The 27,991-nt window shown below is 34.6% G+C and overlaps 1 protein-coding gene across 2 annotated transcripts in view; it reads left to right on the top strand.

Moving 5' to 3' along the window:
* ENTREP2 (endosomal transmembrane epsin interactor 2) overlaps positions 1–27,991 on the top strand; it is a 594,790-nt gene that overhangs the window by 206,354 nt on the left and 360,445 nt on the right. For both annotated transcript variants that reach the window (XM_072616748.1, XM_072616759.1), the window contains exon 2: positions 18,334–18,390. In XM_072616748.1, coding sequence (XP_072472849.1) covers positions 18,334–18,390 — 57 coding nt within the window. The remainder of the gene's footprint in view (positions 1–18,333; positions 18,391–27,991) is intronic.

The raw sequence follows: 27,991 nt of genomic DNA, 5'->3' as shown, positions 1-27,991 counted from the left end.
CTCTCTAAGAAAAATAATGAACAGAAGTTTTTTTCCCTTCAACCTCTTACTCCATTAAAAAAAAGAAAAATAAGTTTCTTGAAATAAATATAGACAGTCAAGTAAAACAAATCCCATAAATGGCATATGTGTGCGTGTATTTGTGTGTATGCAGTATGTGTATGTGTATGTCCTACTGTGCACCTAATTCTTTCACATCTCTGTAATGGATAGCATATTCTATTGTTGATCCCCCTTGGAGTCATGAATGGCCATTGTATTGATCATAGATTTTAGAACTTTCGTTTCTTTTTCTCTTAGAGCTTTTAAAATTGGTCCTGTTTAGAAGTGTTCTTGTTGGATAAATTCTTCTCTTGGATCTGCTCATTTCATTCTTCATTCATTTCAGATTTGCTCATTTCTATAATATAAATGTTACAGTAGAATTTGTTTTTCTGGTTTTGCTTACTTTAATCTGCATCACTTCTAATACATTTCCCCACATCTTTTAAAGAATATCATTTCCCTTCATTTCCTTGGAGTACTAAATCACATTCATATACCACAACTTATTCATCTGTTCCTCAGTTTTTGGACATTCTCTTAGTTTCTAGTTTTGTGCCCCTACAAAAAGGGCTGTATACATATTTGCATACATAAATGATCTTTGCCTGTTTTTTTAAAATTTCTTTTAGATGTAAGTGGTAGTGGTATAACTGGCCCAAAGAGTATGTATTGTCAAGTAGCTTTTTCTGTATGATTCCAAATCACTTCCCAGAGTAGTTGTACCCATTCACAGGTTCACCAACAGACCACAGGCTTTCCATCATATATCATTTTCCTTTTTTTTTGTCATCTTTGCCACTCTGAAAGGTGTGAGGTAGAGTTTCAGAATTGCCTTAATTTGCATTTCTTTATTTAGAAGTCCTTGGCAACATTTTTTTAATGTGAAAATAGTCTGGATTACTTCTCTTGAACTTTTTTAGACCATTTATTAATTGAGGAATGCCTCTTTTTCTTACAGATTTGAATGCTTCTTATATATCTTAGAAATGAACTTTTTCGGGAAAAAACTTACTGCAAAAATTTTTCCCCAGTTTCTTTTGAGTCTTCATTCTGATAGATTTCTTTATGTAAAACTTTAAAAAATTTGCATTTTATCTTTTACAGAATCCTTTCTTTTCCTTATTTGGTAATGAACTTTTCTTCTATCCATTGATCTAATGAGTAATTTCCCTCCTGTTTCTCTAATCTGTTTAGAATATAACCTTTTATACATAGGTTATGTACCCATTTGAAATGAATCTTAATATGAAGGTTGAGATGTTGGTCAAATCTAATTTTTTCCATACTGCTATCTAATTTTCATTGTAGCTTTTGAGCAAATGATACATCTCTGTTATCAGTAGTCTTTGTGTTTTTTGAATCCTTGGCTACTAGGATAACATTTGCTTCTGTGTATTGTGTGCCTAATCTATTTGATCTATGCTTTTAACCAATAGCAAATTATTTTTTTTAATAATTACTGCTTTGTATTATAGTTTGAGGCCTGAGACTTCTAGGCTACCTTCATTCTCATTTCTTTTCATTATTTCTCTTGAGATTCTTGACTTTCTTCTTTCATATGAATTTCATTATTATTTTTGTTCTGTAATGTAACCCATAGTGATTAAATCAACTTTGCTAATGTGCCTGAATAGAGTGTGTGAATCTATTTTTCTATGGTCCTTATTGTTATCCATTTAATTTTTCTGGTTGCAAGTTTTCCTTTATGGCCACTATTTTTCTATGTGTGTTGTTTTCCCTCTTAGAAAGTAGGGACTATCTATCTTTACTTTTTTATTTGTGTCCCCTGTGCTTAGCATATTGCTTGACACATGGTAATAGTGTACAACAAATATATATTTTTTAATATTTATTTATTCATTTTATTTATTTATTATTTTCTAGGGGATATGATCATTTTCTCTTACAGCAAGAGTCATATGGAAATATATTTTGCATTGCCACACAGTGTGGTCTACATAAAAATGCTTGCCCTCCAATTGAGGGGGGCAGAGAGAGAAAGACAGAACCTGGAACTCAAAACTTTTAAAACAAATGTTAAAAAATGTTTAAAAAGTTTTTATGGGCAATTGGGAAAAATAAAAAATACTGATTTTTTAAAAAGAGACCCCAGAATAGATCAAGTGCAACCTATAACTCAAAAAGATTGTTCTCAACAAGATATCTGACAAGATATAATTCACAACCTCTGCTTCTATCGATTTTTATAAATGTGCATTTAAGTAATCAACATGATAATAAAAATAAACTTACACATGAGACCATAATAATAATGATAAAAATCATAGTTTCATATGAAAAAAGGCTTTTTAAGCATCTTCTAAATGGGATAACCAAAGAATTTTCAATTTTTTAGCACCATATGAGAAATTTCCAGAATTTAGCCATGTATTAGTGCACACAGATATTGTGTACAGATGTAAAAATATACAAAATGCTTAATCTGTCCTTTGTAACCCCACAAGGCAATAAAATAGCTATTAGTTCAAGGATTACAGGCAAAAAAACCTAATAACCAAATGGAGACTTAATAATGAAACCCTAAAAAATGAATAATTACATTTAAAAATGATGATGATGATGATGATGAAATCAAACTTTCTGGGCTACTGTTAAATTGTCCTGAGAGGGATGTTTATATCTCTAGAAACAGCCATTAACAAAATAATAATAGAGAAGGGTAAAAAACAGAATATGTAAATAAGTAAAAAAAACATCCAAGGAATAAACAACATAAACCCAAGGGAATATATTGAACATTAGAAGAGAAATAGACAAATTGGACAAAAATATGAGCAATAAAAGAAACTTAAAGCTGTTTCATTGAAAAAACAAATAAAATTGATAGACCATTAACAAATCTGAATTTTTTTTATTTCTTTTCAAAATTTATTTGTTTTCAACATTCATTTATACAAAATTTTGAGTTCCAAATTTTCTCCCCATTTCTCCCTTCCCCCCACCCCAAAATGCCTAGCATTCTAATTACTTCTATCACCAATCTGTCCTCCCTTCTAACATCCCTCCCTTCCCTTATCCCCATCTTCTCTTTTGTCCCATAGGGCAAGATAAATCTGTATACCCCATTACCTGTATTTCTTATTTCCTGGTTGTATGCAAGAACAATACTCAACAGTTGTTCCTAAAACTTTGAGTTCCAGCTTCTCCTCCTCCCTCCCTCCCCACCCATCCCTATTGGGAAAGCAAGCAATTCAATACAGGCCATATCTGTGTAGTTCTGCAAGTGACCTCCATAATAGTCATGTTGTGTAAGACTAACTATATTTCTCTCCATCCTATCCTGCCCCCCATTTCTTCTATTCTGTCTTTTGACCCTGTCCCTCCCCAAGAGTGTTGACTACTGATTGCTCCCTCCTCCCATTGCCCTCCCCTCCATCATCCCCCCACCCTGCTTAGCCCCTTCTCCTCCACTTTCCTGTATTGTAAGATAGGTTTTTCATACGAAAATGAGTGTATTTTATTCCTTCCTTTAGTCGAATGTGATGATGGTAAGCTTCATGTTTTTTTCTCTCACCTCCCCTCTTTTTCCCTCCACTGAAAAGTCTTTTACTTGCCTCTTTTATGAGAGACAATTTTTCTCCCTTTCTCCTCCCAATATATTTCTCTCTCACCCCTTAATTTCATTTTTTAAAGATATGATCCCATCCTATTCAACTCACTCTGTGCTCCTTGTGTGTGTGTTTGTGTGTGTGTAATCCCACCAACTACCTAGATACTGAAAAAAGTTTCAAGAGTTACAAATATTGTCTTTCCATGTAGGAATGTAAACAGTTCAACTTTAGAAAGTCCCTTATGATTTCTCTTTGCTGTTTACCTTTTCATGCTTCTCTTGATTCTTGTGTTTGAAAGTCACATTTTCTTTTCAGCTCTGGTCTTTTCATCAAGAATGCTTGAAAGTCCTCTATTTCATTGAAAGACTATTTTTTCCCCTGAAGTATTATACTCAGTTTTACTGGGTAGGTGATTCTTGGTTTTAGTCCTAGTTCCTTTGACTTCTGTAATATCATATTTCATGCCCTGTGATCCCTTAATGTAGAAGCTGCTAGATCTTGTGTTATCCTGATTGTATTTCCACAATACTTGAATTGTTTCTTTCTAGCTGCTTGCAATATTTTCTCCTTCGCCTGGGAACTCAGGAATTTGGCCACAATGTTCCTAGGAGCTTCTTTTTTTGGATCTCTTTCAGGGGGTGATCAGTGGATTCTTTCAATATTTATTTTGCCCCCTGGTTCTAGAATATAGGGCAGTTTTCCTTGATAATTTCATGAAAGATGATGTCCAGGCTCTGTTTTTGATCATGGCTTTCAGGTAGTCCCATAATTTTTAAATTGTCTCTCCTGGATCTGTTTTCCAGGTCAGTTGTTTTTCCACTGTGATATTTCACGTTATCTTCCATTTTTTTATTCTTTTGGTTTTGTTTTGTGATTTCTTGGTTTCTCATAAAGTCATTAGCCTCCATCTGTTCCATTCTAATTTTTAAAGAACTGTTTTCTTCAGTGAGCTTTTGAACCTCCTTTTCCATTTGGCTAATTCTACTTTTTAAAGCATTTTTCTCCTCATTGGCTTTTTTGCACCTGTTTTTCTGATTGAGGAAGCCTATTTTTCAAGGTGTTATTTTCTTCAGCATTTTTCTGGGTCTCCTTTATCAAGGTGTTGACCCACTTTTCATGATTTTCTTGCATCTCTCTCGTTTCTCTTCCCAATTTTTTCTCCACCGCTCTTACTTGATTTTCAAAGTCCTTTTTGAGCTCTTCCATGATCTTACACCACTGAATATTTATTTTGGATGTTTGGGATACAGAAGCCTTGACTTTTATGTCTTTCCCTGATGGTAAGCATTGTTCTTCCTCATCTGAAAGGATGAGAGAAGATATCTATTCACCAAGAAAGTAACCTTCTATAGTGTTATTTTTTTCCCCTTTTTTGGGCATTTTCCCAACCAGTTACTTGACTTTTGGGTCCTTTGTCAAGAGTGGGGTATACTCTGGGGATCTGTAAGATCTCAGTTCCTCCAAAGTGGCACAATCAAACGTGTACACTGGTCTGGGATAAGGAAGAGCTATATAAGAACAATCTATTCACTCTAGAGATGAAGACAGACTGATAATAAATAGAATAGCTAGAATTCTCTCTAAAATGAGAAAATTGGACTAGATTATTATTAAGGAATTTTCTTTTTCCTTCAAAGAAAGACTATCCTCTTTGATTCACAAGAGTGGTTGAGCTATCCTTAGAAGCTTTTAAAAGGGTAAAATTTGGCACTAGAGCTTTATTAGTATAGTGAAGTTATACGGACATCTACATGAATCTTGATGCTCCTTCTTATTACCTTCTTTCATACCTTAGTTTTTTTTTTTTTTAATTTCCTCTGTGATCTCTACCACATCTTCCTATTATGACTATGCCTATTCCATTTTCTGTTCGTGATCAGCTATCGTTGCATTTTGCCTCTAACTTGAATTCTAAGTTCTGGCTCTACCTGCTCAATACTCAGTGCCTTGCCCACAGGCCTCTTGATCATCTACCATTACAACTCTTACTGTACCCTTAAGTATTCTCCCTGGAAGGCAGGCTGCTCTTGCTTACCCCCTTGCTTACAGTTAGTAAAAGGTATTGATCAAGATGTACCCATTCAAGATGACTTCATTCAATCCACTTTTTCCTAAGTAGAGCAGAATTGAGGGAGAGTGAAGAATATAAAATGACTACAAGGTTTTGAGAATGTGACTAGCTTCAAAGTATAACTGACTAGTCACTTAGGAGTGAATTGGTATTCAGTGAAAATGGCTAGATACTCATTCCATATATTTTTTGAATGTGTGTTAATTGCCTATAGATATTATGCACTGGAAAGGACTGATTACCTATAGGATTTGTTAAATTGCTGGGTAACTTTTGATTGCCCTTGGTTTAGTAAATATATGAATTATGAGATTTTAAAGTCTTTTATAGTGTATTGAGTAACACATTATCAGAAATAGATATAAATACCACACACCTATGATTTCTTTAGTAGAATGGACTTTCTGGTTGAGGAAACTCCCTCTTCTAATTCAAGTAGGTACCGTTTTTTGCAATTTGAAGTCTTAGAGAGTTGACCAGAGCAATGAGAAGTTGCAACTTGCCCAAGGTCATGTAACCAGTATCTGTCAAAGGAGTTACTTAAACCTACTTCTTCTTTGCTTTGAGGATGACTATCAATTGTACTGCTTCACCAATTTTAGGAGAAAAGACTTCAAGTAGTTATTTAGTTCAGACTTCTCTGTTCATGTAATAGTATTTCTAATTTAAAACGTACAGGGAATTGCCTGTTTTTATGTATAATATTAATAGAAATGGAGATGCTACTATTTTCTTTATTAGCTTTTTATATTGCTTAATCACCCTTGGCAGGGAGTTGTTTCTTTTTTTTCTAATTTCATATTTCTTGATACCAATATAAATCCTTTTTTTTTTTTTAAGAATTGCATTTGAGCTTGCAGACTTAGAATAAGGTTTAATCAGAGAAGAGTGTTTAAAGCTTCATTGTGAATAGTAGATGCAAACAGGATTTTCTAGGCTTTTAGGAATTAACAAAAAGGGGAGTTAACTAAACCTACTCATTTGAAAATTTTATTCATAATGCTTCTCCAAAGTTAATTTGAAGTATACATACATTCCATTAATAGGCAGAGATTTAAGAACATGGGCCTGCAAAATTATTCAAGTCAGAGTAAAATGAGAGAAGTTATCAGTGTTAGTGGCACAACCTATTAGGCAAATGATAGCTAGAGTAAATTAACTTTTGTTGAGAACTGAAACATTTTATAAATACTACTTATGTATGTGTGTGTGTGTGTGTGTGTATATATATATATATATATATATATATACATATGTATGTGTATACACACACACACTATATATATATATATATATATATATATATATATATATATATATATATATATATATATATATATATACTGTGTATTTGAGGAAGTACAGATTATAGGGCAACATTTGAATAATAAGATAAAATCCAATTTAATTCACCAAACTCATATGAGGACTCATGAGAAATAATGATCCCTCCTAATATTTCCCATCTCAAATTCATCTACTTTTGTATGTATCTTATATATAAGCTAGTTATTTATATGTTGTATGCTTCATTAAATTGTATGTTTCTTGAAGGCAGGAGCTGAGTTTTTGTCTTTGTGTATCCCTTGGGGATTAGCATAATTCCTGGCATGTAGTAGGTAATAAATTGTTGTTGCTTTGACTGGCATTTAATCTCACCTTCTACAAGCAACCTTCACCTTAATTCTAGTGCTATTCATCTAAGATTTTTTTCCAATTTATCTTGTATTTATCTTGTTTTGGGTTACATGGTCTTTGAATTTTGTCTCCCCCTTTAGATTGTAGATTCCTTGAGGGCAGGGACTGCTTTATCTTTCTTGGCTCCCTAGCAGATCATTAATAATTGTCTATTGTCTTCATTAACATATAATAAAACCTTAATAAATAATCATTGAGTAGATTAAGAAATTAGAAGATTAGCATATTTGAGGAACTTAAGTTCTATAGAACAGCATCAGATAAACATTGAGACATGAGCTACCTGAAAAAAGACGTCATGTTTGACAAGAGCTCCTGGGAAAACGAGAATATTTGTGCAAAGAACCAGATTTGGACCAGTATCTCAAACCATTATGTTGCAAATGGATTAGTGATGTAAATTTAAAAGGTAATAACATAAAACAGTTGAAGGAAGGTAGAAGGAAATAAGTTTCACAGGTATGGCTATGGGGAGAATTCATAATGAAATAAGGAGTGCAAGAGATCACAAAAGATTACAAAAAATAGACAATTTTGATTGCATAAAATTAATCAAAGAACAGTTAAAGCTAGAAGGGACCTTAGTCATTTCATACATCCTACACCTGATTTAGAAATTTTGTGTGTAAATAAAATATGCAAGTAGGATAAGAAGGCAAATTGTTAACTAGCAGAAAATCTATATTTTTAATAAAGTTCTGCTGTCCAAATTATGTAGTAATTTAATACAAATATATGACCAAGGTTCATTCTCTAATTGATAAGCAATCAAAGAACGTGTTAAACAGTTCTCAAAAGAAGACTTATAGATTATTAACATCCAAGAGAAACATTACTCTATACACTGCAGATTGACCAAAAATAATATTAGATGAACATAATAAATGTTTGAGGGGCTGTAGAAAGACTGTTGGTGGAGGTATAAACTGGTCTACCAATTCTGGAAAATAGGCACAAAAAAACTCCACTGAAGACTGAAAAGGCAATTCTCTTTGACCCAGGAGTATTTGGGGCACATGCACTTTGGTTCAATGACATAAAAATGTCATGAATATTAGATTATTCATAATAGAACTTTTATGTTAGCAAGGAATTAGTCACAAAATGGATGCCATCAATTGGAAATAGCTGAACAAATTGTGGTACAAACGTGTAATAAAATAGTGTACCATAAAAATTAAAATATGAGAAATTAACAGAAATATGGGAAAACCTCTAAGAGCTGATACAGAGTGCAGTAATCAGAACCAGAAAAACAATATATTCACAGTGACTATAATAATGTAATTTAAAAAAAACCCAGTAGAATGAAACTGTATCAAACTTGAAAAAGGTAAGACAATTCATCTCCTTGCTTTGGTTGTATGAGTGTGAAAGAGGTATATTGTCAGAATTGGTTTTGCTGAACTACTTTAAAAGATATTTGTCAAAAGGGAAAATGGACTGGTTAAGGAAATGTTGAATATTCAGAGATGAGTGTTTTGTAAAAGCAAAGGTATCAAAAAAAATTTTAAGCAACTGGATTGTAGGTATTATCTGTTAGGATATAATATAATTTCCCTGCATTTCTTAAATAGGAGTAACTACATGCCAAGCCTTTATCTGATTCAAACTCATTTTCTGAGTAAGATGCTTATATCTATCACATAAATCATTAGCATATTACTTACTAATCATGAATTTTTAATATGTTTGTGTATTTATGTACAATATTACACGCATGTGTGTATTCAGTTTCATTGAACACCCACTATGTGGTAAGTCTTGTGTGGTAGGTACTTTGTAGGACATAAAGGAATCAGGCACACTCCCTAGCAACTGAAGAGAGGTTTTGCACATTAGTCTCTTACTTTTAATGAGGTCTTCTAATCAACCATTTGATTATAAGCTGGCAAACCTCAGCACTTGGACTTTTATTTATATGCCTGTTTAATTGCTTTCATAAAAACATGGTCTTATGCGAAATCATGATGCAGAGAACATTTAGTTTCATTGAGGATAATATTTTCATTACTGCGTATTCAAATTTGGAGAATAAAAGTTTAAATGACATTTTCCTGAGTTGAACAGAGGGAAAGATAGGAGATGAGGAGAGAAAAGGAAGGGAAAGGCTCAAACCAAGTAGAATCTTCTCTCTTCTGCACCCCCCTTTCATTTTATCCTTTCTTCTCAGCTATTGTCTTGCTGAAGGGAGCAAGTATTATTCTTAGCTTTTACCAAAGTGGGCAGAGTAGTCAGTTCCAACTCCCTCTAGACTGTATTGCACTGAAAACTCTGGGCTCCTCTCAGTATGGAAATAACAGCATCGCATACCTCTGTGTCATTGCTTTTTCTTTGATTCAGCAGAACAACAGGTTTGCGCCCTCCACAGCTGTCTGGTACTGATTAGGATGAGGTCTGGCTGCTTTGGTCCCTGATTCATATTTGATGCAGTTTTCTCCAAGGAGCATGTCTCCTGGGTCTGTGGTTTGTAACCTTATTATTCAACTGGAACTGCTGTCTCCAAAGGTACCAGTGATGTCTTAATTCTGGAATTTAATGTCCTTTCTTCAGAACTTCTCTGCATCCTTTGACACTGATGATCATGATCTCCCTTTTCTCTTTAACACTGTCTGTAGGTTCACACTGTGTTCTCTTTGTTTTCCCCTTAGCTCTATAACTGCTCTTTTGCTGGATCTTTATCTAGATTGTGTCTGCTTACTGTGAAATTCCCCCAAGGCACTGTCCAGGGCCTCTTTGTCTCCTTCTATGCTGTTTCACTGGGTAATTCGATTCCCATGAATTGAATTATTAACTCTATGCAGATGATTCTTGGAATTTTTTTGTCTAACTCTAACCTCTGTCCTGACATTTAGTCTCATATATCTAACTGACTATTATTCATCTTGAACTGGAGGTCTTATATCTTAAACTCAACACGTTCAAAACTGTACTCATCTTTCTCCCAATCCCTTTCCTTTTTCTAAATTCCTTGTTACTGTTAAGAGTACTACTACCCTCCCTAGGTATCATTTTCAGTTCTTCTCTCCATCCACTCCCCCCACCCCCATCCAATCAGTTGACAAATCCTGATCATTTTACAATTCCAACACCTTTTGTGTGTATCTCCTCACACCTGACACTGCTACCACCCTGGTTCAGGCCTTGATCATCTCATCAACATTAAGACATTTTTCTCCAGTTCCTTAAGACCATCCTAGATGAAAACATAGCCTTTCTCTTTTCCAAGGCTAAATCCTTTGTCAATGGTGTAAAGCATTAATAGAAAGAGGGGCCACTAATGCATATGTACGGATTTCTGTGGGCTGCAGATTGACTTAGTTTTAAAATGTAATGTTGTTTATGTATTATTGTTTTATGTATTTTGTTGAGTATTTCTCAGTTATTTTTTAATCTGTTTTAGGACCAATTTTGGAGTGTTATGGACCACATGGTCCCCTGGCTGTGTGTTCGACACCTGTACTGTATACGTACTCTTGATCTTATCTGCCTTCATCTTTTCCAGAAGATTGATTATACTATCGTTCCCATACTGTCTTATCTTCAATTTCTTCCTGTCTACTCTCTCCTTCCCTGCTGCCTACAAGAATATCCATTTTCTCCCATCTTTAAACATTTTAAACAACCTTCTCCCAACCATGCCATCATCCTATATTTCTCATTCCTTTTTTCATTAAACTTCTTAGAAAAGCCATCTCAACTCAATATTTCTCCACCTTTTCTTATTGTTCTCTTCTTAAACATAGGCAAGTCTTTCTGACCTCATCATTCAAATGAAACTGCTCTGTCCAATTACAAATTGCCAATAATTTCTTGAATGCCAAATCTAATGGTCTTTCCCTAGTCTTAATTAAACTTGTGTAGCATTAGATACTGTTATTTACTTTTTCCTTTTATTTTTAAAATTATTTATTTTTAGTTTACAACATTCATTTGCTCAAGATTTCAAGTTCCAGATTTTTTCCCCATCTCTCTCCTTCCCCCACCCCAAGACACTGTGCATTCTGATTACCCCTTCCCTCAAGCTGCCATCCCTTCTATCACACCCCTCCCATCCCTTATCCCCATCTTCTCTCTTTTCTTGTAGGGTAAGATAGATTTCTATAGCCCATTACCTGTATTTCTTATTTCCCAGTTGTATGTAAAAACAATTCTCAACATTCATTCCTAAAACTTTGAGTTCCAACTTCTCTCCTTCCCTCCCTCCCCAGCCATCCCCACTGAGAAGGCAAACAATTCAGTATAGGCTGTACACATGTAATTTTGCAAAAGACATCCATAGTAGTCATGTTGTGTAAAACTAACTGTATTTCCCTCCATGCTATACTGCCCGCCATTTATTCTATTCTGTCTTTTGACTTTGTCCCTCCTCAAAAGTGTTTACTTCTAATTACTCCTTCCTCCCATTTGCCCTCCTTTCTGTCATCCCCCCATCTCCCACTTATCCCCTTCTCCTCTGTTTTCCTGTAGTGTAAGATAGATTTTCATACCAAATTGAGTATGCATGTTATTTCCTTCTTGAGGTAAATGTGATGAGAGTAGCTTCACTTTTTCCCTCTTACCTCCCATCTTATCCCCTCCATTGAAAAAAACATTTTCTTGCCTCTTTTATGAGAAATAATTTGTCCCGTTCCATTTCTCCCTTTCTCCTCCCAATATATTCCTCTCCCACCCCTTAATTTAATTTTTTAGATGTCATCCCTTCCTATTCAACTGACCCTGTGCCCTCTGTCTATATGTATATAATCCTTCCAAGTACCCAAATATTGAGAAAAGTCTGAAGAGTTAAAATATTATCTTTCCATGTAAGAATATAAACAGTTCAACTTTAGAAGTCCCTTATGATTTCTGTGTTCTGTTTACCTTTTCATGCTTCTCTTGATTATTGTGTTTGAAAGTCAAATTTTCTATTTAGCTCTGGTCTTTTCATCAAGAATGCTTGAAAGTCTTCTATTTCATTGAATAACTATTTTTTCCCCTGAAGTATTATACTCAGTTTTGCTGGGTAGATGATTCTTGGTTTTAATCCTAGTGCCTTTCACTTCTGGAATATCCTATTCCAAGCCCTTTGATCCCTTAACGTAGAAGCTGCTAGATCTTGTGTTATCCTGATTTTATTTCCACAATATTCAAATTGTTTCCTTCTGGCTCCTTGCAATATTTTCTCCATACCTGTGAACTCTGGAATTTGGCTACAGTATTCTTAGGAGTTTTTCTTTTTGGACCTCTTTATTTTATCCTCTGGTTCTAGAATATCAAGGCAGTTTTCCTTTATAATTTCATGAAAGATGATGTCTAGGTTCTTTTTTTGATTATGGCTTTCAGGTAGCCCCATAATTTTATATTGTCTCTTCTGGATCTGTTTTCCATGTCAGTTGTTTTTCCAGTGATATATTTCACATTGTCTTCAATTTTTTCATTCTTTTGGTTTTGTTTTGTAATTTCATGACTTCTCATAAAGTCATTAGCTTCCATCTGTTCATTTCTAATTTTTAAAGAACTGTTTTCTTCAGTGAGCTTTTGAACCTCCTTTTCCATCTGGCTTATTCTTCTTTTTAAAGCACTCATTGGCTTTTTGGACCTCTTTTGCCATTTGGGTTAGTCTATTTTTAAAGGTGTTATTTTCTTCAGCATTTTTTGGGGTCTCCTTTAGCAAGCTGTTGACTCACTTTTCATGATTTTCTTGCATCACTCTAATTTTTCTTCCCAATTTTTCCTCCACCTCTTTTATTTGGTTTTCAGAATGATTTTTGAGCTCTTCCATGACCTGAGCATTGCATATTTATTTTGGAGGTTTTAGATGAAGAAGCCTTGACTTTTATATCTTCGTCTAATGATATGCTTTGTTCTTCCTCACCCGAAAGGATGGAAGAAAATATCTGTTCACTAAGAAAGTAACCTTGTATGTAATCTTAGTTTTTTCCCTTTTTTGGACATTTTCCCAGCCAGTTATTTGACTTTTGGGTCCTTTGTCAAGTGGAGGGTATACTCTAGGGACCTGTAAGTTCTCAGTTCCTCCAAGGTGGCACAATCAAGGGAGGGAGCTTACTCCTCTCCTGGCCTGTGCTTTGGTCTGGAAGTAACCATAATCTTTTCTGCCCAGGATCTGTGAGTAGGATTCCCTCTCCAGAGCCTCCACCAGCTCAACCAGCTGGCACTCCTCCTCACTCCAGGGCCACCACTTGGGGCTGAGACTCAAATCAGCTGCTAAATTCCCCCAGGGTCTTTAGGTGGAAGGCTTCAAAAATGGACTCTACAGTTGCCTGGGGCTGGGACTAGGGCAGGACCCTGCTCCTTTTCGCCCAGACAAAAGAACTTTCACACTGACCTTTGAAGCTGTCTTTGGTGTTTGTAGGTTGAGAAATCTGGGAACTGCTACTGTTGCCCAGGATTCTGTGCCCTGAAACCTGCTCCATTCTTGTCCATGCCATGCAGCTTGACCAAGGCTGGGCTGCACTCTACTCCAAGGTGTGATAAGCCTTTCCTATTGGCATTCCATGCTAACTTGGGCTGGAAATCTCTTCCATTCTGTCTTTTTGTGGCTTCTGCTGCTCTAGAATTTGTTTAGAGTTGTTTTTTTACAGATATTTTATGGTCTATAGGGGGAGACCTAAAGCTGTTCTGACTTTCTACTCTACCATCTTGACTTTGCCCTACTTTTTCCTTGTAGATACTTCCTTTTCTCTGGATTTTTGTGACACTGTTCTCTCTTGGTTCTCCCTGGATGTGTCTGACCCCTCTTTAATCTATTTTGTTGGTTCTTCATTCATATTATAACCACTATCTGTGGATGTTCCCCAGAGCTCTAACTTGAGCACCCTTTTTTGTTTGCTTTATATAACAATGTCATTTGGTGATTTCATCATTTCCCATAGGCTCAGTTACCAGTTCTATGTATAGGATGCCAGGATCAATCTGTCTGTCTCATTTTATCTCCAGTTTTAGTCAATCTTCTTAGCTACAGTCCTACATAGCCAACTCTACCTTTTGGAAATTTAGAATGATACTAAAGTTATAAGCCTGGAAGACTAAGAGGATGCTAATGTACTTGACAGGGATGGAAGATTTGGGATGGGGGAATTGAATTCTGTTATAGGTGTTATGGGAATCTGTAACAATATGTCTGCTTGCTGTTCCACCTATAGGATATTCTGTGCCTTTGTACTCATTGTCCCAAGTGCCTGAAATGCTCTCCCTCTTGACCTTTGCCTCTTAGATTTCTTGGCTTTCTTCAAGCCTCGGTTTATGTCTCCTTCTACAGTACACCTTTCCCCATGCACCCTGGGATGTGCTGGAGCCAAATTTAACAGCTTGTGAACAAGTCAGAACAAAACTTATATTAGAGTCTTTATATCTTACATATATATGTCACCGTGTATATATGTGACATAGCTATAAACATAGATATATACTCTCTCCTAATATACATGCACACACATGCACACACATATATATGTGATGTGTATATGTTGATACAAAGATAAGTTAATGTAGATATGCACACATATATGATATATATGCGCATGGATGTATATATATATGTGTGTGTGTGTGTGTTTACACACATACTTATCAAGCCGTTTACATCAACTATTTAGATTTGTTTAAAATCCTAAGACACTGTTATTCAGTCATTTCTCAGAGATGTTAATTTAATAGGCATCTCTTTATTGTTTTTTAGCTAAAAAGCCTGATAAAGAGATCCAAAGTGAATAATTAACCTTGATATAAACACAGGTGGGTGGTATATGATCTTTTTCAAATTACAAGGGTACTGTTTATAAGCAATTTTCTAAATAGCACCCTGGTATTTTCAAAAGCATTAAATAAACCTCGTAAGATTATGCCTACCAATATTGTTTCATAATAGCATTAATTCTTTTATTTAAGCCCCACCTTAGGGTAGCAAACACTTGCTATGATAGCATTTGATTTCTGATGCTCTAAATCCTTTCCATATTCATTGATAGAGAGTGGAGACAGTAGTCTAAGTGGCCTACTTAGAATTTGGTATTTGGGACAATCAGGAAATGGTCACCAAGCAAACCCCTGAAGGCACCAGTGAACCAATTACAAGGGAACCTGTATGCCAGCCACTATTTTTTCTTTCAGTCTATGTGAACTACAAACTCCAAATCCAAAAAATATTTTTTTCTAAGTGCCTATGCTGTACAGGGTATTACATTAGGCTCTAGATATACAAACAATTCTTTCCTTGGCGAGTCTTACATTCTGTGAGAGGATTGTAGATTTAACAGCTCACATCATCAAACAAATGAGTATATATGTCATCATTTGAGGAAAAGGATATTAGTGACTAGGAGATCCAGAAGGGGGCTCCCCACTTGAGATTACACAAGAACTGAAGCTTGAAAGTATGGCTTTTGATAGATAGATATGAAGACAGAGTATAAAGACTTGAAGGAAGGAGGTGAGATGCTAAGCATTAGAAGAGCAAACAAGACAGTTTTTCTAGAATATGAAAAGGAATAATATGAAATGAACTTGGAAAGGTAGGGTAAAGCCAGGTTTGAAAGATTTTTTCTTTTTAAATTTAAATTATTTGTTTTCTCTTTTCAACAATCATTTCCATAAGTCTTAAAATTTTCTCCCTCTCCCTTCCTGAGATGGCATGAAATCTTACATAGGTTCTACACATACATTCTTATTAAACACATTTTCTCATTAGTCATTTTACATAGAAGAACTAAAACGAATGAGAGAAACCATGAGAAAAACAAAACATAACACAAGAGAAAATATTCTGCTTTATGATACTTTCCAATTCCATAGTTCTTTCTCTGGATGTGGATGGCATTTTGCCTCAAGAGTCCTTTGGGAATGTTTTAGATTCTTGCACTGCTGTGAAGGTCTTAGTTGATCAGAAACAGTCCTGTTACCATGTATAGTTTTACTGGTTGTACTCATTTCACTCAGCATCAGTTCATATAAGTCTTTCCAGGTCTTTCTGAAGTCTGTTTGTCATTTCTTATAGTATTCCATTATATTCATATACCACAACTTGTTCAGCCATTCACCAATTGATGGAATTCCCTTGATTTCCAGTTCTTGGCCACCAGAAAAAGAGCTGCTATGAATATTTTTGTACATATGGGACCTTTTCCCATTTTTAAGATCTCTTTGGTATACAGCCCTAAAAAGTGATATTACTGGTCAAAGGGTACGCACATTTTTGTATCCTTTTTGACATAGTTCCAAATTGCTCTCCAGAATGGTTGTTATCAGCTCATAGCTGCACCAGTAGTGAATTAGTGTTCCAACTCTCCCACATCCCCTCCAACATCTTCCTGTTTTCTCATGTTAGCCAATCTGATAGGTGGGTTTTGAAAGATTTTAAATTCCAAGCTTAGGAGTCTATTTTGTCTTCATAGAATCATTTGTATTGTAAGGATATAACTGTGAAAGAAATCATAAAGATAAAATTTATAAAACTTGATAACTTATTGGATATGATGAGGTGAAAAGAGGGAGTTGAAGTGTTAAAGTTGGTTAATGTGCATTTGTCCTTCGTTGCTGAAGAAGACCATGCCATCAGAGAAATGGTGACATGGCTTGGTTATTTGGCTTCCTGGAAGTATAGTGCTTCTTCCTCCCAGCGTTTGCAAGTGGATTTTAAATTGTTGGTGACTTTTCCTTCTATGGATAGTCAGAGGTGCAGTAGGAAAATTTAAAGTTGTTCTAGGGGCCAGCATAGCATCAAGTTGTTCTAGGGACCAGCATAGCATCAAGGAAATTTGCATTATCAACACCCCATGTCTCTGGGCCCATCATATATGGTATTACTTCTACCTTGTTCTTAACCTCAAGTTCCATGGAAGAAAGCTCACATCTCTGAGTTAGAGAAAGGAAAAAGTTGTGGGGAAGAGGGAACTAATGTAACTGTCCTAAAAGTTTGTCACAGGTCTCTGTAAAGACCTAAGTTAATTTAGAGTGTGAAATTTGACTATTCATAACTTTATTTTATAATAATATAAATAAAAATAAAGCATTTGTAAAATATCAAGTTATAGAAATTACAGCTTTATTATCATTTTGTTTTCATCTTTTTTGGATAGTAAGATTCATATAAAAATAATGCAAGGGGCCTCTATCCTGCTGTTATTCTTTTATGTTTAATGTTCTATTTATTGTTGTACGGATGAATAAAATAACTACTTTTTGTATTTTCTTTTAAGTATTAAGATGTAAGCTTATCTTCTGTAGATTCACTGAAAGCAACCTTGATACAATTTCATTGACATACAGATATATGACTCATGATGTTCCTAAATAATTTTGATTTCTTTTGCTAGATATCTGTATTTTGAAAGGTTTTCATTCACAGTGATTATTACTGTTTAATATAGTTATATTTACAAAAATGTTATTTCTAACTCTTTATGGCCCAGAATTGCATTTGGGCTGTTGTGAATAACAACCAACATTGCTTATTGGTTGAATTCTCCAGGACATTTTTGAAGTCTGTGTTCATAGTATGGGGGTTTGTCATAACTAGTTCATGAAAGATAATGAATTTCTGTTATGCAATGCTAGCCACTAGGTTCTATTTTGCTAAGTAATCAGTAGACTAAAGTTAATTACTATTTTTTTTACTATTATTACCCTTAGAACCATTAGTACAGATACTTTTTTTTAGAGTTAGGCATATCCTGTAATATAATTTTATATAAACTAACATGCTGTTACACTTTTATAGCATATGCCTATTCTCAGGGGGAAAATCTTGCCCATTCAATATTACTATACTTATATTTTTCCATTAATTCAGTAAACATTTATCATATGTCTCCCATACATACCATACCTTTTATTTCCTTAATCAACTTCCAATCAGTTTAGAAAAAAAAGTATTTTCAGGTTTATTTTATTTTATTTTTAGATTTGCTAGTAGTTATACCTTACAGAAATGTTTATACTTGATTTCAGGTGCTCTTGTCAGGACTCATTGGTGTGGTTTCTTGGAAAAGGCCCTTATCCCTTGTGGTAAGTAATAATTCTGATCTGATTAAATTGGACAGTTTAGGTCTATCAGTTTAGAAGACTGCGTATCAGAGAGCCAGACTGAAATTATGAAGATGTAGGTTCAAATCCTATTTCTGGATCATATTGGTTCTTTTAGCCTGGGCAAGGCATTCAATTTCTCAGTGTTCCAGTCAACTCTCTGCCAATGTGAATTTTAGAACTGTTGTAGCTCTGTATTAGTATAGTTTCCTCACTGTGAATTCTCTATACCAATGAAATTGCAAGTCTGAACAAAAAAAAGATATAAAAATATTAGCAATAACTATCAAAATATGAATGATTGAATAAACAAATACAAATCAAATGAAATAATTTAACTGAAAGTGTTTGCATTTTTATAAGAATATTAACTTAAAATAATAGGATGTTAATATTTTAAAGTAATATAGATGTTTTTTCCTTTGTGAAGTCTGAGTAGCAGAAATGTATAAAATGTTAGTGATGCTAAGCTTGTAAAAATTATTCAAAGGTGTTATGTATTCCATTCTAAGAGAATTTCTAAAAGTATTCATGGTATGTTTTTATGAGATATGCATTATTGAATTATTGTGAGGCAATGCAAGAAACAAATATATCTGTAAAGTCTAGGCGCTGCTTTTTTCTATAGCTCTTAAGACACATGGAGAGCATATATTTAGCCAATTTAGAAGGTTGTCAGTTTTATCTCTTCCGAAACTGTAAAAGGTACCTTTCTGTGAGCTGAGGAGTGAAGAAAGGTTAGAAGCACCATAGTCCAAATGGGGCAAGCAAAAGACATTGGCTGATTCCTTTTCAAAAAAATTGAAGTAGCAAGTTAGAGAAATGGAAGGATTTATAGTGTAACCTCAAATGTACTCTCTTTGAAAGGCACGAAAATAGCTGTATATTTAAATATTCAACTTTGAGTAGGTGTACATATCTATTTATACATAAATATATAGATATATAAACAGTAAAAAATTTGTTACTTTGTGTCTATAAGTTCCATTTGGATAATCTCTGCATCAATAAAGATGCATTCCCTGCATTCTTTCTTACCTACTCAAATCTATCATATTTAAAAAAAAACTTTAAAAGGTTATTTTTACATTTCATTCAATTCAAGAAAACATGATTTAATCATTTTATCCTTACTGTTTCATTTTTGGTGTCATTTTATTCCGAAAAGTGTTGTTATGGGCTGTGTCTAGTTTTCATAGGAGTCATGTTCGGCAGGAGAGGGTTTGAGTGGGAGATCTTGTACTCTGTAGCACGGTATCATTGTGTTTTATTTCCTCAATAAAGTAACAGGTAAGTATGTAGGGAGTTTTATCTGAAGCTCTGTAATCACAGAATAATAAGTCTATACCTGATGTGTTTCTGTGTCAGTACTGGAAGTGCAGTTGCTGGGGTTTGAAGAAAAGGTGTAAAATGGGAGTATCAGAAAAAGATATAGGCTTTTTACTACTTTAGTAGTCATGCAGTTCTTACACTCTTCTTTTAGCCACTAACTTTGAAGAACAAAACATGAAATGCTTGTGGAAAAACATTTTTGCAAATTTCAGAACTCTTTCAGGATTTATCTTCCTTTCTATCACAAAGAGGGAGTCATGGAATAGGAAAGTGGCATTAGTCAGTTAGCCAATAAGCATTTATTAAAATTCTTACTGTGTATCAGGTACCATGCTATAAAGGCTGCTGATGCAAAGAAAGGCAAAAAACAGTTCCTACCCTCAAGGAATTTGTATTCCAACAGGAGAGGCAACATACAAATAAGTAAGTACATACAAAATATGTACAGAAAATATGTGAGGGGAAAGACTAACAGCTGTGGGGTGGAGTGGAAGAAGCCGCCTGCAGAAAATGATATTTGATCTGAAGTTTGAAGACAGGGAAACTGAGTTGGGGATGAGGGGATGGAATGTTGTAGGTATGAGGGACAGCCAGTACAAAGACATAGAGAGAGAAGATGGAGTATCATGTGGGAGGAAAAGCAAGCAGATTAGTGCAAACAGAGCCATGGGGGGAATAAAGTATGAGAAGCCTCTAATGGTAGGAAGGGGCTGTATTAGGAAGAGCTTTATTATTTTTTAAAGTAGCATTTTTTTCAATTACATGTAAAGATGCTTTTTAACATTAATTTAAGAAAATTTTTGAGTTCCAAATTTTCTTCTTCCCTTCCCCTCCCCTTTTAAAAGGTAAGAATTTTAAAGATACTCATGTAAAACATATTTTCATATTAGTTATGTTGTAAAAGAAGAAACAGATCAAAAGAAAAAAACATGAAAAAGATTAAGAAAGTATGCGTTGATCTTTATTCAGACTCCATCTGTTCTCTCTCTGCATGTGGATAGCATTTTTTAACATGAGTACTTTGGAATTGTCTTGGGTTGTTATATTGCTGGAAAGAGCTAAGTTACCATAGTTGGTCATTGTACAGTGTTGTTGTTACTGTGTACGATGTGCTCCTGGCTCTGCTCACTTCACTTTGCATCCATTCATGTAAGTATTTCCAGGATTTTCTGAAATCTCCCTGTTTTTCATTTCTTATGGCACAATAATATTCTATTACATTCATATGCTGCAACTTGTTCAACTATTCCCTACTTGATGGGCATCCCCTAAATTTCCAATTCTTTACTACCACAGGAAGAGTTGCTATAAATATTTTTGCAAGTGTAGGTCTTTTCCTCTTTTTTTATGGTCTTTTGGGGATGCAGATTTAGTTGGGTACTGCTGGATCAAAGGGTATGAACAGTTTTATTATGCTTTGGGCATAGTTCCAAATTTTTCTTCAGCATGATTGAATCAGTTGACAACTTCACCAACAGTGCATTAGTGTCCTAGTTTTCCCACATCTTCTCCAACATTGATAATTTCCTTTTCTTGTCATGTTAGCCAATCTGATAGATGTGAGGTGGTACCTCAGAGTTGTTTTAATTTGTATTTCTCTAATCAATAGTGATTTAGACCATTTTTACCATATGACTTTAGATAGCTTTGATTTCTTCATCTAAAAACTGCCTATTCATATCCTTTAATCATTTTCAATTGGGAAATAACTTATATTCTTATAAATTTTACCCAGTTCTCTATATATTTGAGAAATGAGACCTTTATCAGAGTCACTTGCTCTCAAACTTGTTTCCCAGACTTCTGTTTTCCTTCTAATCTTGGTTGTCTTGGTCTTGTTTGTGCAAAACCTTTTTAACTTAATATATTCAAAATTAGCCATTTTACATTTTGTAATGCTCTCTGTCTCTCATTTGGCCAAAAATCCTTCCTTTTCCATAGATCTGATAGATAAACTATTCCTTGCTCTCCTTATTTGCTTATGGTATCATCTTTTATATCTAAATCATGTACCCATTTTGACCTTATTGTAGTATGCAATGTAGGATGTTGATCTGTACCTAGTATCTGCCATACGTTTTCCAGTTTTCCCTGTAATTTTTGTTAAATAGTTTTTATCCCAGAAGCCAGAATCATTGGATTTGTCAAATGTTAGATTATATTACGATGGTCATTTACTATTGTGTCTTGTGTACCAAACCTATTCTATTGATCTACCTCTCTATTTCTTAGCTAGTAGTAAATAATTTTGATGGTTGCTGTTTTATAGCATAGTTTGAGATCTGGTGTGACTAGGCTACCTTCATTTCTATTTTTTTCATTAATTCCTTTGACATTTTTGATGTTTAAGTTTTTTTTCAGATTAATTTTTTTTTGTAGCTCTATAAAATAGGATTTTTTTTGGTAATTTGATTGGCATGGCAATGAATAAGTAAATTAATTTAGATATCATTGTCATTTTTGTTATATTGTCTCAGCCTACTCTTGAGCAATTAGTATTTTTGAAAGAGCTTTGTCTTTTAAAAAATTATTTACAGTTAACATTTATTTTCTATCTCACACACTTCCTTCTATTGAAGAAAAATAAAAACCAAAATATTGTAACAAATATACATAGTCAATAAAAACAAATAACCACATTGATCATGTGTAGAAATATATGTCTTATTATACATCTTGAGTTCATCACCTCTCTATCAGAAGGTATCCATGTTTCTGCATCAGTTCTTTAGAATTATGGTTAGGCATTGCATTGATCCAGGGTCCTTCAATCTTTCATAGTTATTTTTTATAATGTTATTATTGTATAAAATGTTCTCCTGGTTCAGCTCACTTCATTCTTTATTAGTTTATATGTCTTCCCACTTAGTCTGAAATAACTTCTCCTTTTTTCTTATGGTTCAATAGAATTCATTTACAACAATATATTAAAATTTGTCTAGCTCTTCCCTAATTAATTGGTACCCTTTTAGTTTATAGCTCTTTTATAGCTCTTTGCTTCTAAAGAAAGACACAATGTTTTTGGACATGTAGGTCCTTCCGTTTTCATTTCTTTCTACTTTAGGTTTCATGGTAGCATCACTGAGCCAAAGGATCTGTATACCCTATCCCCCCCGCAAACACATACACATGAACACATGCACACTCACACATGCACGTGCACACACACAGAGTTTTGTGACTCATTGGGCATAATCCCAAATTGCTTTCCATAATGTCTGGACCTATTCATAGATGCTCCAATAATTTATGAAGAACTTTAAGTGCCATAGGATTTTATATTTGATCCTAGAGGTAATAGAGAGTCTCTTGAGCTCATCAAGCAGGTGAGTGACATGGTCTGACTTACACTTTAGAAGAATCATGTTCATAGTTGAGTGGAAAATGGGTTGAAGTGGGGAGAGTCTTGAGACAGGGAGATAGTTTTGGAGGCTATTGCAGTAGTCCAGGAGAGAATTGATGAGGGCTTAAATAAAGGTCATGGATATGTAAAAGGAGAGAATGGGACAAACATAGCAGATATTTAGAAGGTAGAAATGACAAACTAGGTGTAGGTGTTAGATTCTTGTAAAGTGCCTTTATCTTCATCTTCAATTACAGTGTTAGAGATAATGAGTTGCCTTATCACTGAGCAGTGTCAAACTGAGTCTGAATGACTAATCAATCAAGTATTTATGCCTCTCCTACTGTATGCCAAGTACTGTGTACTAAGTGCTGAGAATGCAAAAGCAATAAATAAGATGATACATAATTGCAAAGAACTTAAATCTTAACAAGAGAGACAGCAAGGACACCTCAAATATAAAGAATAAATGCAAATAAAAGCAAAATTTTCAAATACTGGGGAGTTTGAGAGACAGAGCACTAGCCCATGAGGGAATGAAAGAAAGCTTCATACAGAAGATGAATTGTACCTTGAAGGAAGAGATTCTGTTTGGCAGAGGTGAAGAAGGGAGTGCATGTCAGATATTGAGGCTAGTCAGTGGTAAAAGTAGAATATTTTTGGTCATTCCTGGAAAGTTAGTGATGGTTCATTGTGTTAATCAGAGTTCTTAGGTTTTTCAAAGTTCCTTTTTACAGTAGTGTTTTTATATTATAAATTTTTCTGGTCCTGTACAATATGCTGCATCAGTTCATACATATTTTTTCAAGTTTCTCTGGAATTGTTCCTTTCCTTGTTTCTTATGGCACAATTCTAATACATTATATTCATATACCATAGTGTGTACAACTGCACGACTGCTTCCCATATGATGGGCACTCCCTTGATTTCTAGTTTGTTTTTTTTTGCCACCACAAAAAAGTGTCTATACATATTTTTTGCACATATAAGACATTGCCTTCCCCTCCCTCTGCCTCCTTAGGGTCTTACTAATATTTCTGGACCATAAGGTATCTATATGTTAATCATTTTCAGGGTGTATTTCCAAATTGCCTTCTGGAAAGATAGACTATTTCAAAACTGTACCATAAATGAATCACTTTTTTTCTTGAGACATCTTCAACAATTTTCATTTTCCTCTTTTGTCAACTTTGAAGTGGAAACTCAGAGTTGCTTTAATTTTCATTTTTATCATATTTTTTGAAATCATCATGTGGGTTTTTTGTTGTCATGGTACTTTATGTTGGCAGTTTTATAAATATTGAACCAATCTTGAATCTCTATCATAGATTTTTATTTTAAATTTAATCTGTCATAGTGTATCATATTTATGATAACATCTTTGCTAATATTTTATTTAAAATTTTTTGGACAGCAGTTACTAAGCACACTAGTCTATTCTTTTTGCCTCTTTAGTTATCAAGACACATTTATAGCATACAAATAATTTGATAGAATTCTTTTCCTCCTTTTTTTTCAAAGTTTGTACAGTGTCATAATTAATTTTTCTTTGAATATTTGACTGAATTCACTTGTCTATTTAGCTGGCTTTATTTTGTTTTTTTCCCTTTGGAAATTCTTTTGTGGCTTGCTAAATTTATTTTTCTGATATTGGGTTATTTAAATTCTATATTTCATGTTCCTTTAATCGAGGCATTTTGTGTATTTTTTAAATAGTCACATATTTCAATGAAGTTATTTTTTGGCATATAATTGGGCACAATGATTAATAATATTCTTTGCATTTTCTTCATTTGTTGTATCTCCAAGTCAACATTCACAGCACTGACGGCGACTATGACTATGCTGGCATAGTTCTGAATCACAAAGTATAACAGACTCTCTACATAGATGACAGAAGAAAAACATTTATTCAGACACCAGAAAGGCAAATCCATCATAGTTACCAAGAAGTCAATAAGCATTGGCACTGTTGGGGACAAAGGCATTCTTAAACCTCCCCCTCCCCATTTACACCTCCCCCCAGCCTTCCCACAAGCAAACACTCCCAATACTAGCTGTATGTCTGCCTGTGTCCTCTCTCCTCTGCTCTGACTGTTCTCACCAACTTCCTACTAGCTTAGTTCCACCATCCTGCTCCACCCTTTCTATTCCACCTGTTCTGCAAGCTCTTCCCATCACTTGTGATATAGGCATCTATGTGATTTAAGCAGGTCACATGGGCTTATTAATAGGTGGGAAAGATTTTCAAACTAAGCAAAAATACATTAACAATGCAGTTGTAAATTCTGTTTTCATTTTTTATGATGGTAATTTAATTTTCTTTTAAAAATAAAATTAACTCATGGTTTTATAGAGTTTTTTCTTTAAAAAAAATCCCACCCTTAGATTGTTCAGAGTTGATGACTGAGTCCCCAATCTTACTAAGGTGTGGAAGAGATAATTCAGTCAGTATTAGCATACCTGTTCTGAGCCTGGGTATTGAGCCCTTAGTTCTGCTTTGGATTCAGGGCACCAGAACTGTGGGCTCTGTTCTAAGTTGGAAGTAGAAGGCTATCATCCCATCTCCAGGTCAGAATAGTCATGCTGGTGGTCCTGTTATGAGCCTGGTATCTGAGTCTGGGATCCTCCTCTCTGGTTCTCCTTGATTATGACCCACCCTAGTTCAACTCTGGTGAGTTGAACATATGATCTTGGCCTGGAAAAATGACCTGCTGTGCTTTCTCCTTAGATTACTACTTAGAATCAATACACTGTCTGGCACCCTTCTTAGATATTTGTTAGTGTAGTTAAGGAAAAAGTTGAATTGCAATATTTCTCTCTCCTCTGCTGACTTCTCTGGTTCTTTCACTCCTAAACAGGTAGGGATAATAGTGATTGATTTTTATGCCTTAGGGTTTACAAGGTGTTCTACCTTCATCATCACGTTTGATTTTCATAACACTGCAAGATGGTAAATAGTGTAAGCAGTGCTATCTCTACTTTACAGATGTACAAAAATAATGCTTAGAAGGCTTCTCAGTGATTTCCTCTTGGTTAGCCAACTAGTCAGTATCAAAGACCAGAGAGAAACGCAAGTTTCTCTGTATCCTAAGTCCGAGTCCTTTTTCAACCATATCACACTGAATGAATGGGAGACTTTCTCACTCCTTAAAAGTGACACCAAAAAGGTAGTTTTGTTTGATTGTATTTAACTTGTCATTACATAGTGGGGAGTGGTTGTTTTTAAAGAAAAGTTGTTTTTAGAAAGTTATATAGGTTTTTTTTTAAAAAGTTATACAGTTCTCTCTACTTCACTTGCCTTCTAGTGAATTCGGTAAGGTTTTAACTGAAAACAGAGATTGGGACTTGTGGTTTGCTTGTAGTGATGAGATGACGAAATAGGATTAATATCTCCTTCCTAAGCAGAGTTTAAGAAATGCCTGACTGTAGTTTCCCCAACCAGTTTAGGGACCCCACTTACTTACTTTCACTGTAGTTTCCCCAACCAGTTTAGGGACCCCACTTACTTTCACCTCTGGAAGTTGTCCTTGGTTTGACATTTGCTATTCAGTAAGTCCTTTGAGTCTTATCCATTATGTCCTATAAGCTTATTTGGTGCCTTTCCTTCCTCACTTGACTAAGGGATATGAACAGAGAGATAGGATGTTGTTGCAAAATTTTGAGAAAGGATTCATATAATTTCTCAGATGTGAAATGGAGGGAGCAGGTAATACTTGCCAAAAAAAAAAAAAAAAGGAAAGGAGATCATCCTCTTTCTAGGAAAGTAGCAGAGGTATGATTATGTGTGTTGGACAGCTTGGTGAATCTTCAGGATAACTCCTGCTGAGTTGTAGTGAGGAGGTAAGGAAGCAGAAATTATATATATTTTAAATCAACACCATCCACATCCTGTCAATCCATTGAAAACTAGGATATCAGCCCTTGCATTGGCTCCTAAGCTGTAGTAAACATGTGGAAAAAGAATGTTGTTTTTAAAATTTTTTTCATTTGTACTAAATGTCCGCTGTGATTGAGATAATTGTCTCCTTTGCATTATTCTATAAGAGGTTCTACGTTATGCTGAATGCCAATTAAGAATCTAGTTGTATGGCTCTGATTAGGTAATTTAATGAAAGATTCAGTGAAATACTTTTAGATTGCTTACTTATCTTTAGTGAAAACAGTCTTACAAATAAATAATCATAGATACTAATGTTAAAAAATGAGCAGAGAGGCGGACATTGCATTATTCATAAAGGCGAGCACTGCTGAAGGACTGAAAACTAAAGGTTTAAGAGTTTTTCAAATGAAAATTAACTTTTATTTTCAACTGATACAATGAATTACTCAGGGTATATTGTATTCTGTCTCAAGAAAAGTAAGCCTGTTTAAAATGCTTTTAGCTACTGGAATTTATTAATAATGTCTGTATCATAGATTCAAGTGGTAATTTAAATACTCTTTGCCTCTTTTAAAATTCTCATGTGGTCACTGAAAAGAGTATCTTTACGATTTACTCAAATAATGACCTTAAGTTTATATGTTAATTTTGCTAGTCAAGATCAAGGAGTTGATGTTATGCTAATATAAACTCATGGTAAATAGGATCTCTCATTTCATGTTTTGGCTCCAGTAGTTTAACTGTTACTTCCCTAGTGCTATCAAAATGATCAGAAAACAAGGTGAATTTGGAGTTGGGAGACAAGCAGGTTTGGTATCACCCTTTCTCCAGTTCCACCCTTACTTGCCCTAAGTGAGAAGGAAAGTAAAACCTTCTCACAGAGTGACCACATTAAGCTGTGACTTCTGCAAAATAATGTTTTTCACATTTGCAACCTTCTTGAAAAAATCTTTTATTTCCTGTATTAAGGCATGGTGGAGGAATTAGGGCAGAGATACGAGGAGGGGGAAAGGCTTAGGCTCCTC

This window comes from Notamacropus eugenii, chromosome 1 (genome assembly GCF_028372415.1).
Source record: "Notamacropus eugenii isolate mMacEug1 chromosome 1, mMacEug1.pri_v2, whole genome shotgun sequence".
In the NCBI taxonomy this organism is placed as follows: Eukaryota; Metazoa; Chordata; class Mammalia; order Diprotodontia; family Macropodidae; genus Notamacropus; species Notamacropus eugenii.
This window is presented reverse-complemented; position numbering and strand designations above follow the sequence as displayed.